The following is a 17,489-nucleotide window of genomic DNA, read 5'->3' as shown; positions in this document are numbered from 1 at the left end:
GCTGGTCCTTGAGCTGAAAATTGGATTAAATATTTGGCTTCCCTACTTTAAGGACCATGATTAGAATTATTAATAATTTTCTGAGCACATACAGTGTTCATAGTTGATTCTAGTAGGTTAAATGTGTGTGAGATTTGAGCTGAAAATTGGATTAAATATTTGGCTTCCCTACTTTAAGGACCATGATTAGAATTATTAATAATTTTCTGAGCACATACAGTGTTCATAGTTGATTCTAGTAGGTTAAATGTGTGTGAGATGACTCCACTTTGAACATCTTCAGGCATTTGAGGGTATCTGTGAGAGAGCAATCTTAATTGTACCAACGAAAATAACTGTAGACTTAGTATATATGAAGGGCAAGGACTGTGAGCTTCATATTTACAGGGAAGCACTAAAGATAGCCCTCTTCCATACAGTGCTGTTTGTTAATACAGCATTTGTTAAAAGACATGCAAGAATACCTTGACTAAGTAGTTACTAGTACCAAAAATTAATTCAAGGTGCTTTGGACTATTGAATAAGTATAAGATAACTCCAGCCCACAGAGTACATTTTCTTAAGAATTACATTTTCTAACAAAACTAACAATTAAAGTTATACCCAAACTTGTTAGCTAAGTTGATTACAAAGAACCTAGTTTAGGCCTCATCCTTGGGTGGATTTACCCCCTCCTGGCCAAAAATGCCTCAGAACCTTTAAAGGGAATAGCATATGGCTAAAGCAACTTAAATCCATATATTTGGAAAACAACTAGAAGCATGTTATTTCATTTTTTTTAGTATACAGGTAGTTGGAGAACATGTTGAGTTTATTTTGCTGCCGTATATTGATGCAAGCAAAGTCTGTAAGATATATAAAAAATGCCAGTAGTTTCACCGACGTATGAATATGTATGTTGTGTGTGTTGCAAATATACATATATTTGAAAGTGATTCCTGGTATTCCAGAGAGGATTAGGAAAGTCTCTGAACTTTTGTAGTGTCAATAATTAATAAATTTTATTTCCACATTTTGATTTGTAGGCTTAGCTCCCTATCCATTCAGTTTAAAACTGTGGCTCTCCAAAATTCAGAATATTAGCAAATTTATACTGATCCAACCCCATTTTCAGAGATACCATGCTCACATTCTTTAGGGCCAGAATTTTCTCAAAGGGTACAAGAACCTACTGACCTTGCATTTCCTCCCAAATACCAAATACCTGATGAGGATAATAGTTCTGACGGAGGGATTTGTGGACTGATTTTATAATACAAGGCCTGTGAGGTGTTTCCAAACCTCTGGGGCTTAGAATAGAAAAGGTTGGGTATTGCGCTAGCTATGGAAAAATCAGAGAGAGAAAGTGTTGCACAAGATTTTCAGCTTATAGTGGACGGTTTCAATCACCGGGTTGGCCTGCTACAGGCGAACATCCCTTCCCGACCTAACACCTTCAGGTTCCCAGTTGGGGTTTGTTCACGGCGCCCGCCAATTGCTTCCGGGTTGCGGCGGACGTAGCTTCCGGAGCAGCATGGCGACCACTGAGGAGGAGAGGCTGGCAGGGAGCGGTGAGGGAGAGCGGCTGGATTTCCTAAGGGACCGGCACGTGCGGTTCTTCCAGCGATGCCTCCAGGTCTTGCCAGAGCGCTATTCTTCGCTCGAGACCAGCAGGTAACTCGTCGCCACAGTTAAGCGGGGCCGGCACAGAGCCGGGGCTCCGGCGCCTGCGGAAAGGGGCAGCGTAGCCGGACAGCAAACTGGGCGCCCGCAGGGTGCTGTGCCGCCGCCCACCCGGCTGTGACCGGTTCCTGCCTTTTCGGACCGGCCTGCGGTCACCCTCACTCCCCCGAGCTACGGTGGGAGGGTCTGAAAAGCTATAAGTCGAGGGCTTTTGGAATCTTCGGTTTCCGCCTTTTTCACTTCCCAACCGTTTTCCTGTTAACTCGGAGCTTCCTTTTTACTCCCTCTCCCAGAGCCCGTGAGTCACTCTGGCTCATTACTTCCGAATATAAAAGGAAAAAGACAAAGCGTTTGCCTTCGGTGCTTCCCTTTCTTGTCTAAAGCCATTAACTCTTAATTGAATGCCTGTGTGATGTTTGATGTGTAAGAGCGGCAGAGAGCCTTTAAGGACTGAGTAGAAATTTACTTTCCAGGAATTACAAATTTAATGGTAGGCGAAAGAAGTGTGGTGTTGCTTGAAGCAGTTTGTTTAAAGTGTTTTGCAATAGCTGAGGAGTGTGTTCTGGCACATGAGAGTGTCATTCAGCTAAGACACTGTCATTCACCACGAAATCAGGGGATGAAAAGAACGAAAGGAGGCGGCGATCTTTGCTCCGCATTGCCGTGTTTTGAAGTGAGGCTCCAAAGCAGCGTGAGACTGGATGGGAAGAAATAGCAGATTGTTTTTGCTCTAATCTCACTCCACGTTTTCTGAACTCTGAGCTTCTGTTGTAGTTTGAACACTGCCCGACTGGGTCAGTTTTAGGAGTTTTATAGATTACTTATGCACACGTGGTCAAGAAATACATTTACTATGGTGTATGCTGGAGTACAGCTGAAGAAGACAAGCAAGCGTTTTCATAGAGTTCTATGCTATATCTTAGTATAGGATTCGTGGGACCATATAGAAAGGGCATGTACCTAATGGAGATTTCTTTAAAGAGGCCTTCCTTAATCACTCTTCCCAAAGGGACCACTTTCAATCACCACCTAACATTACACATTTATTGACTTATTTGTTTAATATCCAGTTAACCCTGGATTGTTAATTTCATGAAGGCAGGGTCCTTGTCTATCTTGTTTACCTCTGTGACACACAGTAGGGCTGCCCTATCCAATATGGTAGCTACTACCCATATTTGGCTATTTAAATTTGAATTAATTTAATCAAATTAAAAATTCAGTTTTTCTATTTGCCTAGCCACCACATTTCAAGTGCTCAGTCACCATATTGACCAGTGGCTATTGTTTCTTTCTATTTCAGCATTTTCATATCTCAGAAAGTCCTATTGGACGGCATTACACTAGGACCTTGAATAGTATCTGGCATATCAGAAGCACTAAGGAAATATTTGTTGAATAATGTGAGCAGAATCCTGAAGGATGAACAGATTCTTAGAAAAGAAAGAGTAAAACAGTATTTATAGTCTTTCCTCAATTCATAGGTATTGGTTGACTAGCAGAGCTCATACCTTCACCTAAATTAAGATTTCCAAAACTCAGTTCATTGATTGTAGTGACATGGAATATTTTTAAATGTTAATAAATCATATTTATATCATAGGGATTGATTTTATTTGACTTCAAAGCGTTTGGATAAAGTCTTCCATCCTATTTTTTTATTGCTGATACATAATAATTATATATATTTATGAGGTATATGTGATATTTTGATACATGCCTACAGTACATGTGTATGTCCTATTGTTAAATTGTGATTGTTGAACAGTTGACCTTTGCTTGCAGCTATTGTTACAGGTCTGTGGTTGCATTTTTAAAATGCCAAGGTGTTTGGTCTATTCTATAAAATTACAGCTTGGGCAAAACCATATAGACTAATGTATGTTGGCATTAAACTCTGTAATTCTGCTAACAGTATAAGAAAAACAGCAAAAATTGACTTATTTAACGATTGATTTAATAATTTTAATATCATAGAATTTATACCAGGCATCATATGTTAGATAATAGATACTAACATCTTGGTGCGTTGATTAAGCAATATTAATTATATCCGTTTTCTGCCTAGTGGTTGACGAATAGAATTTTTATATCATTTTTGGTTTTCTTATTGCTCACTTAATAACCACATTTAAGGTAACTGCATGTGTCAGTTTTTGTAGTGATTTTAAGTTTTTCTCTTTCCTGAATCACAGTCTTTACTTTTCTTAGTTTAGCATTAATTCCTTTTATGGTGTATATGATTCATAATTGACTTTAAGATGCTTGTGAAGAAGTTCCAATCTTTTAAGCAAAGGTGACTGATCATAGAATTTCTACTGATGCCAGTTTTAAGACAAAACAATGCATTGTCTAAGTCACCGTTCTTACCCAGTATTGCAGTTGAATTCCACAAGCATTTATAGAGTGCATACCTTATGTCTAGGTACAGGTATTTGGTGTAAAACCAATGATTCAGGTGTTCTGTTCATTTCTTTTTGTGAATATGTATGAAAAGCTGACAAGAAGGCTAATATTGAGTAGCTTAAAGAGTTTTTTGTAGTTATGAGTTATTGTTGCCACTTGTATTTGGGTAATGGAAAATAGAGTAGGCTTTTTTATTGAGGAACAAAATAGTGACCATTTTCTAATGTTGTTTTTACTAATCCAACTGTTCTAGAAGAAAAATTTAGGCAATTTTTATTTCACAAGGCATTTACAATATACCTAGTCTTTCTATTCTCATGTTCTTCCATCTTTCCATATATATTCTGTGTTGTAACTTGTTTCCTCTCATTCCATAACTATTTTGTCCTTTAATTTCCTCCGTTATCTCAAGTATATCATAGTCTGGCAGTGTATCTCTCAAAGTAAGTGGGTGGGAGGCTCTTAATTAGTGACTTCAGGGTGCTTATAAACATGCACATACTTGGACCCCTCCCCAGATCTACTGGGTTGGATTCTCTTTGTGGGCCTGGTAGTCTGCTTTAGAACAAGCTTCCCAGGTGGCTTTGATGCTCACTAAACTTTGAGACTGCCTGATAGGAGAAACAAGTACGCAAATAGTTACTACAGCAGTGCTTCCCAACTGAAATGTGCATGTGAATCACTTGGGGGTCGTCTTGTTAAAAAGCAGATTCGGATTGGATACATCGAGGTAGGGTCTGAGATGCCTTTCTAACAAGCTCCAGGTGATTCTGACATTGTTGATCTCCTGACCACAAACAATGATTAAAACAGTCACAGGGCATTATGGAAGTAACTAGCTCAACCTGAAGAGAGATAGGGACTCAGAGAACTCAGAGAAGGCTTCTTGAAAGAAATAACCCAGAACTAAATCTTAAAGAATGTGCTCCAGGGTTTTGTTTTGTTTTTGTTTTTGCTTTTTGCAATTGGGCAATAGTAATAAAGGCAGATAACTGAATGTTGAACAGAGAAAGAACTTCAGTCATTTCTCTAATAGATCTAAATGTAAGGGGGTATTCTGGCAGGAATTAAGAGGTAGATGTGGGTCAGATCATGGAAAGCTTTGTGTGCCTTGTCAAGAAACTTGAATTTGATTTGATGTTAAGTGACAGAAAACAGTGGATCTTCATAGTTAGATATGCGTTTTAAAGTGATCATTGGATTTGAGAATGATCTTTGTATTGGGTGGGACAGGACCAGAACCAGGAAGACCAGTTGGGAAACTGGTGTAGTAGTTCTGGAGAGGGATGCTGGGGCAGTGGAAGTAGGGATAGAAAAGAGATGAAGAAGGAGTCCCAGCATTCCAGGACTGGAACTACCATCTGGTCTGGAGAAGAAGAGGCAAAAGGAGCAGGTTTAGAAAGGAAGATGATTTCTGTAATAGCACTTATCATATAACCTGCTTAAGGTTAGGAAACTTTATTCATTTTTGTCATGACTTCTTGTCTGTAGTAGATGTTCGGTGGGTGCTTCTTGTTGAATAATTATGATAGTAGAAAAACTATTTAACAAGTTAAATAATTCCAAAGATGTATGACTGTACTTAAAGTTTATTTACCAGGTGAGTCAGCCGTTGAAAAATATTATATTCTTAGAATTCATGCAGTATTTCATTCATTCACTCCAGAGTTTTTATTGGGGCATCTATGTGCTAGTATTTTAACTTCATGATTAATTCTAATGTGTCTTCTAAACCTCTCTCTTCACTTGACATGGTTATCAATTTTATTTGTGTTCCTATTTCTTACTGTAGCTGCTTATTTATAATTTTAGAACTATTGGCCCAGCGCAGCAGCTCACACCTGTAATCTTAGCACTCTGGGAGGCTGAGGTGGGAGGATCACTTGAGGTCATGAGTTCGAGACCAGCCTGAGCAAGAGCAAGACTGTCTCTACTAAAAATAGAAAAAATGAGCCAGGCGTTGTAGCACGCGCACCTGTAGTCTCAGCTATAGGATCGCTTAAGTCCGGAAATTTGAGGTTACAGTGAGCTGTGATCACGCCACTGCACTCTAGCCTGGGTTACAGAGCCAGACTCTGTCTTAAAAAAAAAACAAAAAAACAACTCTGCAATATGATTTTGCCGTAGCCCCACCTGAGGTCTAGGCAGGAATGCAGTCCATTGAGTCCATTGTTAAAGACACTTAAAGATGCCAGTAAGGGGAGGGGTTGTCTCAGAAAGGGGCAGTGCAAGTGATCTAAAAATCTAGTCAGCTCCCATAAATCAGTGTTCCGGATATATTCCCAAATTGTCACTCACTGCTCTAGCCTGACAGTACACTACTCATTGATACCGTATCATACAGTATGACTAAATTTTTTGTCTATTGCTCAGACTGTAAACTGTGTTTATTTCTTCTTTCCTTTTTTTTTTTTTGGTTCATTTGTTCTTATTTAATTGTTGGTTGGTTGTGACTTTTTTGTTCTTGTTTTTTGTGCCGCTTCTTAACCCTGGAATATTTGAGATCTTTAGGAGATGTTTAGTTTGCCCCCTCCCATGTGTGAATTGATCCACTGGTAAAGCAACTTAATTTATGGGGAAAATGTTACTTTTTTATCCATGCAGGATAAATGTTTTATAAGCATTGTTGAGAGTAGGAGAAAGGAGTGAGCAGGAAGACATGGCTTACTTCCTTCAGCTTCTCAGGCTGACTCAGAGATTCATATCTAAGGAAAAAAAGGAAGAGAACAGAAAAATGTTCTCCAAAAGAAGTAATAAGGTAAAAATAACTTTATTGGCCTGATTTTAGGTGCATGTGTTAGCAAAATTACCCCTCTGTATTGCTGCACTGAGTCAGGTTGCCCGTTAGTTTATACTCCAAGCAGCAGTCATCTGGGTACCATAAAACCCTACATTATTTCTCTCAGAGGCCCTTAGCCCAAAATTCTTTTATATGTCTTATGGCTTATTTAATTCTCTCACTCTCAAAGTTTTAGGACTACTTGAGAATTCTGGGGCGATCAGAAAAAGAGTGCTTTGTCAGCTTATCTTAGAGGGAGGTTGGACATTTGCCCTAACGTGGCTTGTTAGTTCTGTCAGCCATTGCTGGGTGCTTCCGATAGGGCCTCACTTTATAAACATACACTATTCACCATCTCTGTGTTAATCCCACAAACCTTACAGTCTCATCCTCAACTATGAGTAGAAAATGCTGGACTTTCAGGAACCCTTAATAATTAAGTATGCAAGATTTTCAAATACTTTATTGATTGATTTCTTGTGTTTGATACTTGTAAATGAAATGCATTCATATCCAGGAGCAAGTAACAGGACAAACAGATCATTCAGATAACACTTAAAGATAACAGTATAACTTTAGAGCAGGGTTTCTCGACCTCAGCGCTATTGACATTTTGGGCCAGATTGCTGTATGGGCCTTTCCTGTGCATTATAGGATATTTGGCAGCATCCCTGACCTTTACCCACTAGATGCCAGCAGCACTTTCCTCAGGTTGTGACAACCAAAAATATTTGATTATGATATGTCCCCTTGGGGGCAGCGTTGCCTCAGTAGAGAACCACTATTATAGAGCAATGCTTCTAAAGCCTGCCTGCACATTAAAATCACCTGGAAAGTTTAAAAAAAAAAAAAAAAGACCCACATACCCAGACCCCACCTTCCACCCAGAAATTCTGATTTATTAATAATTGTGAAGTAGGACTTGGACCTCTCTAGGTTATGTTGGACATGTTTTAGTCATTTGGTTTTTGTTTTTGCTTTTTTAATTTCAGAGTATTGCAGGAGTATAGACACTTTGGTTACATAAATTGCCTTTGCACTGTCCAACAAGTTTGCCCATCCCCTAGAGAGCACACTGCACCCATTCAGTGTGGATTTACCCATCCCCTCCTCCCACCTCCCACCTGCCCACACCCTTTGAATGTTACCTCCCCTATGTGCACATTAGTGTTGATCAATTAGTACCAATTTAATGGTGAGTACATGTGGTGTTTGTTTTTCCATTCTTGTGATACTTCACTTAGAAGAATGGTCTCCAGCTCTATCCAGGATAATACAAGAGGTAGTTCATTTTTTTTTTTTTTCATGGACTGCAAACTAGTACAACTTCTATGGAAAGTAGTATGGAGATACCCCAAAGAACTAAAAATAGAACTACCATTCTATCCAGCAATCCCACTACTGGGTATCTATCCAAAGGAGAAGAAGGCATTCTGTAAAAAAGGTATCTGCACTCTAATGTTTATAGCAGTACAACTAACAATTGCAAAGGTGTAGAAACAACCCACATGTCCACCAGTACATGAGTGGATTAACAACATGTGGTATATGTATACCATGGAGTACTACTTATTTGTTTTTAATCTGATAGTAATGTGCAGCCAGGCTTGAGAAGCACCCCTGTGTTGGAGAACCCCACACTGGAATTCAGACTTCCTGAGTAGTTTTGATTATCCAGTGTTGAAATCACAAGTAAATTCCTTGAATTTTTGGTACTATGTTTTCAACTAGAAAATTAAAGAGATGGACTATATAATTTCTGAATTTAGAAAAGAATACCAACTTGTTTTTATAGCCTTTTGGTTATGTTTTCTTACTACACAGCTTGTACTGACAGGAAGCTCTTTATCTTATTTAACCTCAAGTCCTTCATGTTTTTCTCCACTTGTATCTTTTGCTTTTTTCTTTAATAATGCTTTAATAAACTAAGTTATTAGATGCTTAATTTTTTCTGACTGTAATCATTCACTTGATGGATTACACCAAAACTAAAAACGCTGTTTGAACGTTCCAGGAGGGTTAGATGTAGTATTGCAGATCTTTTATTTGTTAGTTAATTCAATAAATATTTGAGTACATATGAACAAAGGGGACTTATCTCATGAGACATAAATACCACCAAGAACAGTGGTTTTCAAACTTTGCTGCTGTTATGTAGACTTTTTTCCCATGTCTGAAGTATTATTTTGGAGAAGAAAGTTCCCATAGGGAAAATGGTTGCCAACCAGTGGCCTGTATGTAGAAAGGCCATTGTTTTAACAGAGTGTTACAGAGTGTGATTAGATCCTAAGGTCATTGTTACTCTTGTCCCTCCAAATCAGGACAAATACCAATAATAATGGCTTCCATATTTTGAGTGCTTGTTGTGAGCAAATAAGCCCAATAACTGTGTGAGGTGTAATTGGAAGCTGAGAGTTAGCAAAGTGTAGGTATCCTGCCTAGAATCCTGTGGCCAGAAGTTGGCCAACTTAGAATTTGAACCTGGCTCATTTGGGAAATCTGAGCTCTGGACTACTGTGCAGCACTGCTTCCCACAGGAAGGGGTTCCATGCTCTTAATTTAATCCTCATCCAGATAAATCACCTCTCTAATTCAGGTAGATCTCAGTGGGTTGCTAGAATTAAATTGAGATAATATAGGAGAAAGTATCCAGCTCAGTGTTCAGTCCATGATCATAGTCTCTCAGTAATGTGTTTCTAAATATTTATTGTTCTAAAGTGTGCCAGAATCTCCTTAGTTTTAGTTTTTGCCCTTAAGCTTTGGTGGGAATGTAATTACTCTCTCTGGTTTTTCCTCCTGTTACCTAATGTATGTGAGACTTTTTCCATCCGGGATCATAGATTTATGCTTGAAAAAGAAAAAAAAAAAAAATGAATGACTATTTTCTCATTTCTCCTAAAGTTGGTACAGGTTGAGGATCCTAATCCAAAAATCAGAAATGCTCCAATATCTGAAACCTTTTGAGCACTAACATGATGCCACAAGTGGAAAATTCCACACATAAGTACTTAATAAAAACTTTGTTTTATTCACAAAATTGTTAAAATATTATATAAAATTACCTTCACACTGTGAGTGTAAGGTCTGTATGAAATATAAATGAATTTCATATTTAGACTTGGGTCCCATCCCCAAGATATCCCTGTATGTACAGATATTCCAAAATTCAGAAAAATGTGAAATCTGAAACACTTCTGATCACAAGCATTTTGGATAAGGCATACTCAACCTGTAATATCATTCTAGATAATACTCTTCTAGATGCACAGGGGAGAAGTGAATTTGTTATATACCTTAATGCCTTAGGGCATTAAGCTTAATTCTCTTTAGAGACCTTCATTGAAAAGGTTACTGAATTCATCAAGTGGCTCTGCTGTAAGATTTTAGACCAGATAATTTGAAGTATTAATTTATTACTATTAGTTATATGGATTATTAGATTATAGAAATGAAGTAATAGTGCTCAATCAAGCAACATTATAGAATGCTTTTCAACATAAAAAGAATTATATGTAACAAATTCTTTATGTTTTAAGCAACCACTAAGATATTGAATTTTATATGAACGCACAAGGTTTAGATTCTGATTTATAGTGTACAGTCTTGGAGGGGGAGAGTGTTGCCTTATAGCTTTTCATTCTATCAAAGAATGCTCCTCTCTGGGAAAATGGAGTTGAAATGCATTTGTATTTTTTGTAAGTGTTTCTTATTTCACAAAATTCATTATATTAATAAATTTTTTTCTAAGGAGTCATATTATTATAACAGATTTGAATAAAGATAAATTTATTCTAACATTTGTCAAGAATTAAACACAAGCTTTAAGCATAATTACTCTTGGAAAATTAGTGAAAATTGACATTTTAAAAATATTTCCCAGTCTTTTGTGCTTATTTGTACTTATTAGATGCAGAGAATCCTCTTTGTTAACCTGCTTTTGGCCTTCAGGTTGCTGATATACTGGCCTCTGTGGATTCATATATGCTTCAATTGAGTAGGATTGGTTTCTTACCCTCTTTAAAAAATAGAAACAAAAATTTGACTGATACTATTAAGTTATAAGAATAAATTGTTGTGGGTTTTTAATTTTGTAAGGTGGGAGTATTGTTTAAATTATTATAAAAGTAGAATAAGTTTATTATTTTTCTGATCCAGAAAGAGTTCAGTGGTTTGATAGTTAAGATGGAATTTTACATTTTTTTCTTTTAGGTTGACAATTGCATTTTTTGCACTCTCCGGGCTGGATATGTTGGATTCCTTAGATGTGGTGAACAAAGATGATATAATAGAGTGGATTTACTCCCTGCAGGTCCTTCCCACAGAAGACAGTGAGTGAGTTTTTGGCATTTTATTTTTAGTGTGAGTAGTACTTGGCATAACGTGGTGGACTAGCAAATCGTAGTATTTATTCACATGCTATTAACATATTTTATTCATCTATGTTTTCCTTGTGATACATTACTCTCATTCTGCTCAAATATAACACTTAACAAGTTGTATCATAAATCTCTTGAAAAAACAATTTAGAGTTGTCTGGGATTAAATTGAAATTCACAACTGTAGCACCATACTATGTCGTACACTTCCACATTGGTGACTGCTTGTTGATTATTTGTAGTCAATATTTATGTTTGATGAGTTTTATAGCATTGACTCTTTTCAAAATTTCTCCTATCTAAACTTTTTGTATTTGTTTGTTTTTATGTTTGTCTGAATTGAAAGAGCACAATGTTTCTGTAACTAATTAGTACAGTATTACACTGTATTAGTGTTACCATATATGAACCATTATAGTATTGTTATTATCACCGTATATGTGCTGTTCATAAGAGATCCGAGTTACATACAAATCTAACATAAAGACATTGTCAGCAACATCTCATCATAACCTGGGGACCACTTGTACACAAGTTAGATAAACTCTGTTATTCACTCTAAGTATAAAATACGTAACATAGATATAACTTACACATGTTAAAAATTCTAACCTTAAAAAGGTCAAGCAAATAAACTCCTAGAAAATCATGCAATTTTTATCAGTGGTGACCATTTATCTGTCTTAAAAGAATCAGAATTTATAAATTAGCAATATGGTTCATTGGTTGGAGTAATCATGTGTAAATCTCACCCAACCAACTTTGGAGAAATAACAAGCTAAAACTTTATTTAGCAAGAAAGAAAGATTTTTCTCTGTTAACAGATGATCTTGGACATAGTTTGTGGCTTTCTACTTTGTTCTTGAAGTTCATAGTGTTTGTTTTTATGTAATTTTTAAAATCTATGCCTGTTTACAAATTCTTGTTAAAATGATTAAGCATTTTGAACTAGGTCTATCAGAATTTAATATGTAAATATCTCATCACTTTTCACCAGCAACATGAAGAAGCATATATGATAATTTGGTCAGTAGTTATAGATTCTACCATGTTGGTGAGAGGTTTATTAACTTCTCTGCTAAACTTGTGGCTAAGGGTTGTGATATGTTACAAGGTATAGTCCTCATTCTCTAGGTACCTGCGGCTGAGGCCAGGTCATAGTCCTAGTCAGCTGCAAAATAGAAGCTATTCATGGTTTTCTTTTTTTGCCAGGATTTTTTTTTTAATAGTTTAAGTCTGGGATTATTTTAAAAGTTAAATATTAGACAGATATAAGGTAGTATTATAGATTCTGCTTGTTTTTTTTGCTTTTATACTAAAAATATATGCCATGATCAAATAATGCACTGCAGTTTCTTTGAGAAATGTATCTCAGATAGGAAATTATACACACCATGGCACATAGAAAAGCTATTTTATAAGTTTTTGCTGAAATATATTTTTGTATTATTTTTATTAAAAATTTGCCGATACTCATTCTCCTGAAATAAAATAACCATTGTCTCTGTAAAAAAGGATAGACCATAACATTCTAGTGAGAGAATTTATACTAGAGGGTGTAGTTTCCAGAACGTTGGTCACTTACTCACCGTGCTTCCTACTTTGTCTTTTCTTATATTTTCCCCCACTTTTAAGGACTATTTGGTGGCTCCATGATTGAGCTGTTTTGTGATCTGTTCTTTAATATTTGTTTACTTCCCCCTATCATTTTATTAGCAAAATGAGTTTTTTATAACACTTTAATACTTGTATTCTTTTTAAAGGTTATATATTTTTTATACTATTTAATCTTTTGTTATGAGAGATTTGCTGTCATCTGAAGTTTCCATAACCCATAATAATTTTCCATAATAATTATCCATAATAATTTTGTTTGCTATTATACATATGTACCAGAATGGCTAAAAATGAAAAAGATGGAAAATAACAAATGTTGACAAGAGTGTAGCAAACTGGAACTCTCATACACTACTGAAGGAGTTTTACAACTATTTTGGAAAACTATGTGGTGGTATTTACTAAAGCGGAACATATGTAAATTCTATGACCCAACAATTCTCCTAATGTATACCTAACAGAAATGAAAACATGTGTGCACCAAAAGATATGTACTAGAATGTTCACAGCAGTATATTTCGTAAGAGCCTAGAACTAGGAGCTATACAAACTACTCATAATTAGTATAATGGATAAATTATATATTAGCTTATTCACACCATGGAAAACCATACAGTAATGGAAATGAACAGTCTATGCAGTTATTTGAGTGAGTTACACAGACATGTTTTGAGAGAAAGAAGTACTTAGTATATTATTTATATAAAACACAAAAATAAGTAAAACCAGTCTGAGCTCTTAGGAAGTGAGTAAAAGGAAGTGGGAGGGGCGGAGAGGTTTTGGGAGTGCTGGTTATGTACTTTTTCTTGAGTTGAATCCTGGTTATACAGGTGTTTATTTTGCAAAAGTGTATGGAGCTGTTTAATTATGATAGGTGTACTTTTCATTTTATTATACTTTGATGAAAGTTTCAAAATTTTTTGGAATTAGAGTTGCAACTCACCATATCTTTCGAGACCCATCAGCCTCTTTCCCATGTACTGTCAACTCCATGGACTTTGTTGGTTTGAAGCTCATTGCTAGTTTTTTTTCTTCAGTCATTGCAGCTTAATGACTGCTTAAAAGCTGTTTTTAAAATATTTTGACTTCCATCTAAATTCTAAACTTCTGGAAGGCAGAGAATGTGAATGTTTTACATTTCTTTTCCCTCTCAGTACCTAAAACATTGTTGTATATCAGGGGTTCTGAGACTGTTAAATCACCTGCACCTTCTCCAACTTCTGTCTTCTTCTTCTTCTTTTTTTTTTTTTTTGAAACAGTCTCACTCTCTTGCCTGGGCCAGAGTACCATGGCATCAGCCTAGCTCATGGCAACCTCAAACTCTTGGGCTCAAGCGATCCTCTTGCCTCAGCCTCCCGGGTAGCTGGGACTACAGGCATGTGTCACCATGCCCGGCTAATTTTTTCTATTTTTAGTTGTTTGGCTAATATCTTTCTATTTTTAGTAGAGACAGGGTCTTGCTCTTGCTCAGGCTGGTCTCTTCCTCTTTTCTATATTTTTATGTTTAGTCTAGAGCATCGTCTGGCTCCTCAACTATTTTCTCATTCATGAAGCATTTGCAGACTTAGTAGAATATCCTTTTACAATTCATAGGTCTATAGTTGTTCAACTTCAAGATTTCACATAAAATCTAGAGAATTTAAAAATCCAAAAATGGGCCAGGCATGGTGGCTCACACCTATAATCCTAGCACTCTGGAAGGCTGAGGCGGGAGGATCACTTGAGGTCAGGAGTTCAAGACTAGCTTGAGCAAGAGCAAGACTCTGTCTCTACTAAAAATAGAAAAATTAGCTGGGTGTGGTGGCATGCACCTGTAATCCCAGCTAATGGGGAGGCTGAGGCAGGAGGATTGCTTGAGCCCAGGAGTTTGAGGTTGCTGTGAGCTATGATGACACTACTGCACTCTAGCCAGGGTGACAGATCAAGACCCTGTCTCTCAAAAAAAAAAAAAAAAATCCAAAAATGTTAAATAAAGCCTGTAGATTATAAAGGAAAATTTTGATAGATTCGATTAAGTAAATATTTTAAACTTTTATGTAGTGAAAAATAACCAAGTTATATAAGTGACAGACTTGCAGAAAATTGTGGATATATATAAATATATGTATATATAATAAAATATTAATATCTAAGGAATTCTTAAAGATTAAGAATATTAACATCTAAGGAATTCTTAAAGATTAAGAAGAAAAAGACACATCATCCTTTAGAAAATGACAAAATTTATGAATAGTTAAAAAAAAGTACTGCAGATAACCTGTAAATACATGAAAAGATTAGTAACCTTACTAGAAATCAGGGAAATTCGATCAAACAATGGTGTTAAATTATTTTTTTTTATTACCTGACATGTCAGTTTAGCTAAAAGTTGGCAAGGATACAGAAGAAAGAGTACTTAACATTCTGTTGGTGAAGGTGAGAATTATTATACCCTTTTGAAAGATAATTTAGCAGTATAATTTTTTACCCTGTCTTATATATTCTGATGTGTTCTGTAATGGGTTGAATAGTGGCCCCCACAGAGATATGTTCACCCAGAACTTCAAAATGTGATCCTATTTGTCATAAAGGTCTTTGCTGAATAAAGTACAGTGTCTGATTTGAAGAAAATGGAGAGTGAAAAGCAGTTATAAGGAATGAATCATGTACAGTCAAAAGAGATATTAAGGGAATTCTTCACATCAGAGCCTTTTTTTTTAAACCAACTTGATTTTTTTTATTAGCAATACACCTGCAGTCTGATACTGCATTCTTCTGCATCTGTTGTGCTGATTTTCTAATATTAAATAGCTATCAAAACCATAATTATTGTGGAGGTGATTATTTTAAGTTCCCAACTTATAGTCCATTGATATCTTAAAAAATGAAAATTTTTGGATAGAAGAAAATGTGTGAATAAACATATTTTGATTGAGTAGAAACTAAGTGCTAACTTAAAGTGTTCTATTTACTTCAAAGACAAGTGGGTTATTGGATGAGCGAAGCTCTTTCTAATACTGAAATATGAAATACATATATTCTCTATGGTTTTATACTTTTAGCTTGCTCGCATGTAAAGAAGTAATGAGCTAAAGTAAAAGGACACTAGGTGAGAAGTTAGTATTTTAGACCTTATTGTGTTATTAACTGTTACCTTGAACATGTCACTTAACCTCTGGGCTTCTGTTTTCTGTTCTATAGAAAGCAGGATTGAATATGTTGATCACATGAAAAATGGTCTTATAGAAGTATAAGGCATTCTGTAGGCAGTGAGGTGGGGTATAAATAAAAGGTACATGGTAAGAAATCATTATTTTGTCTATGCCTGGTATGGAAATTAAGTGAGATTCCTATAAAGCACCCAGAACAGACCTGGCACATGGTGAACATTCAACATTAGCTACCATGAAAATGGAGACAGTGACAAAACTTTGGTACTAAAAACTCTGTTTCTGAAAGATTGTATAATTAAACTGCTCTAGAGTCTGTATGAAAATAAGATGTATCTTAATTAAGCATGTTTTTATTTTCTAGGATCCAATCTAAATCGTTGTGGTTTCCGAGGCTCTTCATACCTGGGTATTCCATTCAATCCATCAAAGGTTAGTTTTTTGGGGGTCAGAAGGAAGGAGAAGGGAATATGGAAAGATTTTAGTGAGAGAGAAAACTGAGAAGTTATACAGAAAGAGCCAGGCTTCCAGATTTCAATACAGCTAAATACTGTCAATAATGTATATTATAAACTAAAACCTCTTAAGGGAAACATATACTCCCCGTACTTCCTAGAAGAAAGTGTAGCACATGATACACACAGAAATTTCTATTAATTGTTATAAAAAATATCTCACGTCTAGTATGTGTGTGTAAACATTATTGGTGATTTCCTGGAGAAAATGGAAATAAAGTACTTGATACTTGATGGCTAAGAAGCTAGTAAACGTCTATGTGTTATGGAAGGACTCTATGTTTGGCTCTCATTTCTTAGGAATAAATGAAAACCTTTTTTTCAAGGCATTGATTGAAGACATGCGTAATGGTTAATTTGATGACTTTTATGGCAACAGGCAAAACTTCCTCAGGGTTGTGGGCAGAGGCTTTGGAACCAGCACATGCCAGTATAAAAAGCAATGAGTCCTAACAGAGTGAGGAGGTTCGTTCTTCTTCAAAGAAGCAGACCCAGAACAAACTTTGAAGGTGGTTCCATCTGTACACAAAATACCAATATTTTTCTATAGTAGAAAGTGGAGAAAAACTTCATTTTTTCTAAAGAGTCCTCACAAAATAAAAACTTTTTCCTTTATGGGGTCAGTCTGCTTATGTAATGGTTACAAGCCAATATCTCATTGTGCTGAGTATATCCACATTTGTATCCACTTGCAAGCTAAAGGTAAAGGAGTGCTGCCAGTCAGAATTTTGGAATAAGTTGCAATGATTTTGGAGATGGCATGATTTGATAGAGGCACTACTTTACCTTTTCTTCCTCTGCCTTAAGCTATAGACCAGCTTGCCTATGTCAAGGTCATATAAATTCACCAAGGTGTCTCAATCATGTGTGCTCATTGAACTTAGGGAATATATAAACAAAAGATTCATAAAATTTGTCCCCTTTTTTCATACGTATGTTTTCCAACTGAGTAAAGGTATCCTCTTCCTTTAGTCATAATGAACAG

At 36.1% G+C, this 17,489-nt stretch overlaps 1 protein-coding gene across 1 annotated transcript in view; it reads left to right on the top strand.

Moving 5' to 3' along the window:
• The first annotated feature begins 1,511 nt into the window (after window positions 1-1,511).
• The window catches only part of PGGT1B (protein geranylgeranyltransferase type I subunit beta), a 41,156-nt gene continuing 25,178 nt past the window's right edge, over window positions 1,512-17,489 (top strand). The window contains exons 1-3 of the mRNA XM_069492149.1: window positions 1,512-1,653; window positions 11,057-11,175; window positions 16,354-16,421. Of these exons, the coding sequence (XP_069348250.1) occupies window positions 1,514-1,653; window positions 11,057-11,175; window positions 16,354-16,421 (327 nt within the window). The 5' untranslated portion in view covers window positions 1,512-1,513. The remainder of the gene's footprint in view (window positions 1,654-11,056; window positions 11,176-16,353; window positions 16,422-17,489) is intronic.

This window comes from Eulemur rufifrons, chromosome 17, assembly GCF_041146395.1.
Source record: "Eulemur rufifrons isolate Redbay chromosome 17, OSU_ERuf_1, whole genome shotgun sequence".
NCBI lineage: Eukaryota > Metazoa > Chordata > Mammalia > Primates > Lemuridae > Eulemur > Eulemur rufifrons.
The sequence above is the reverse complement of the archived record's forward strand: the minus strand, read 5'-3'. Positions and strand labels throughout refer to the sequence as shown.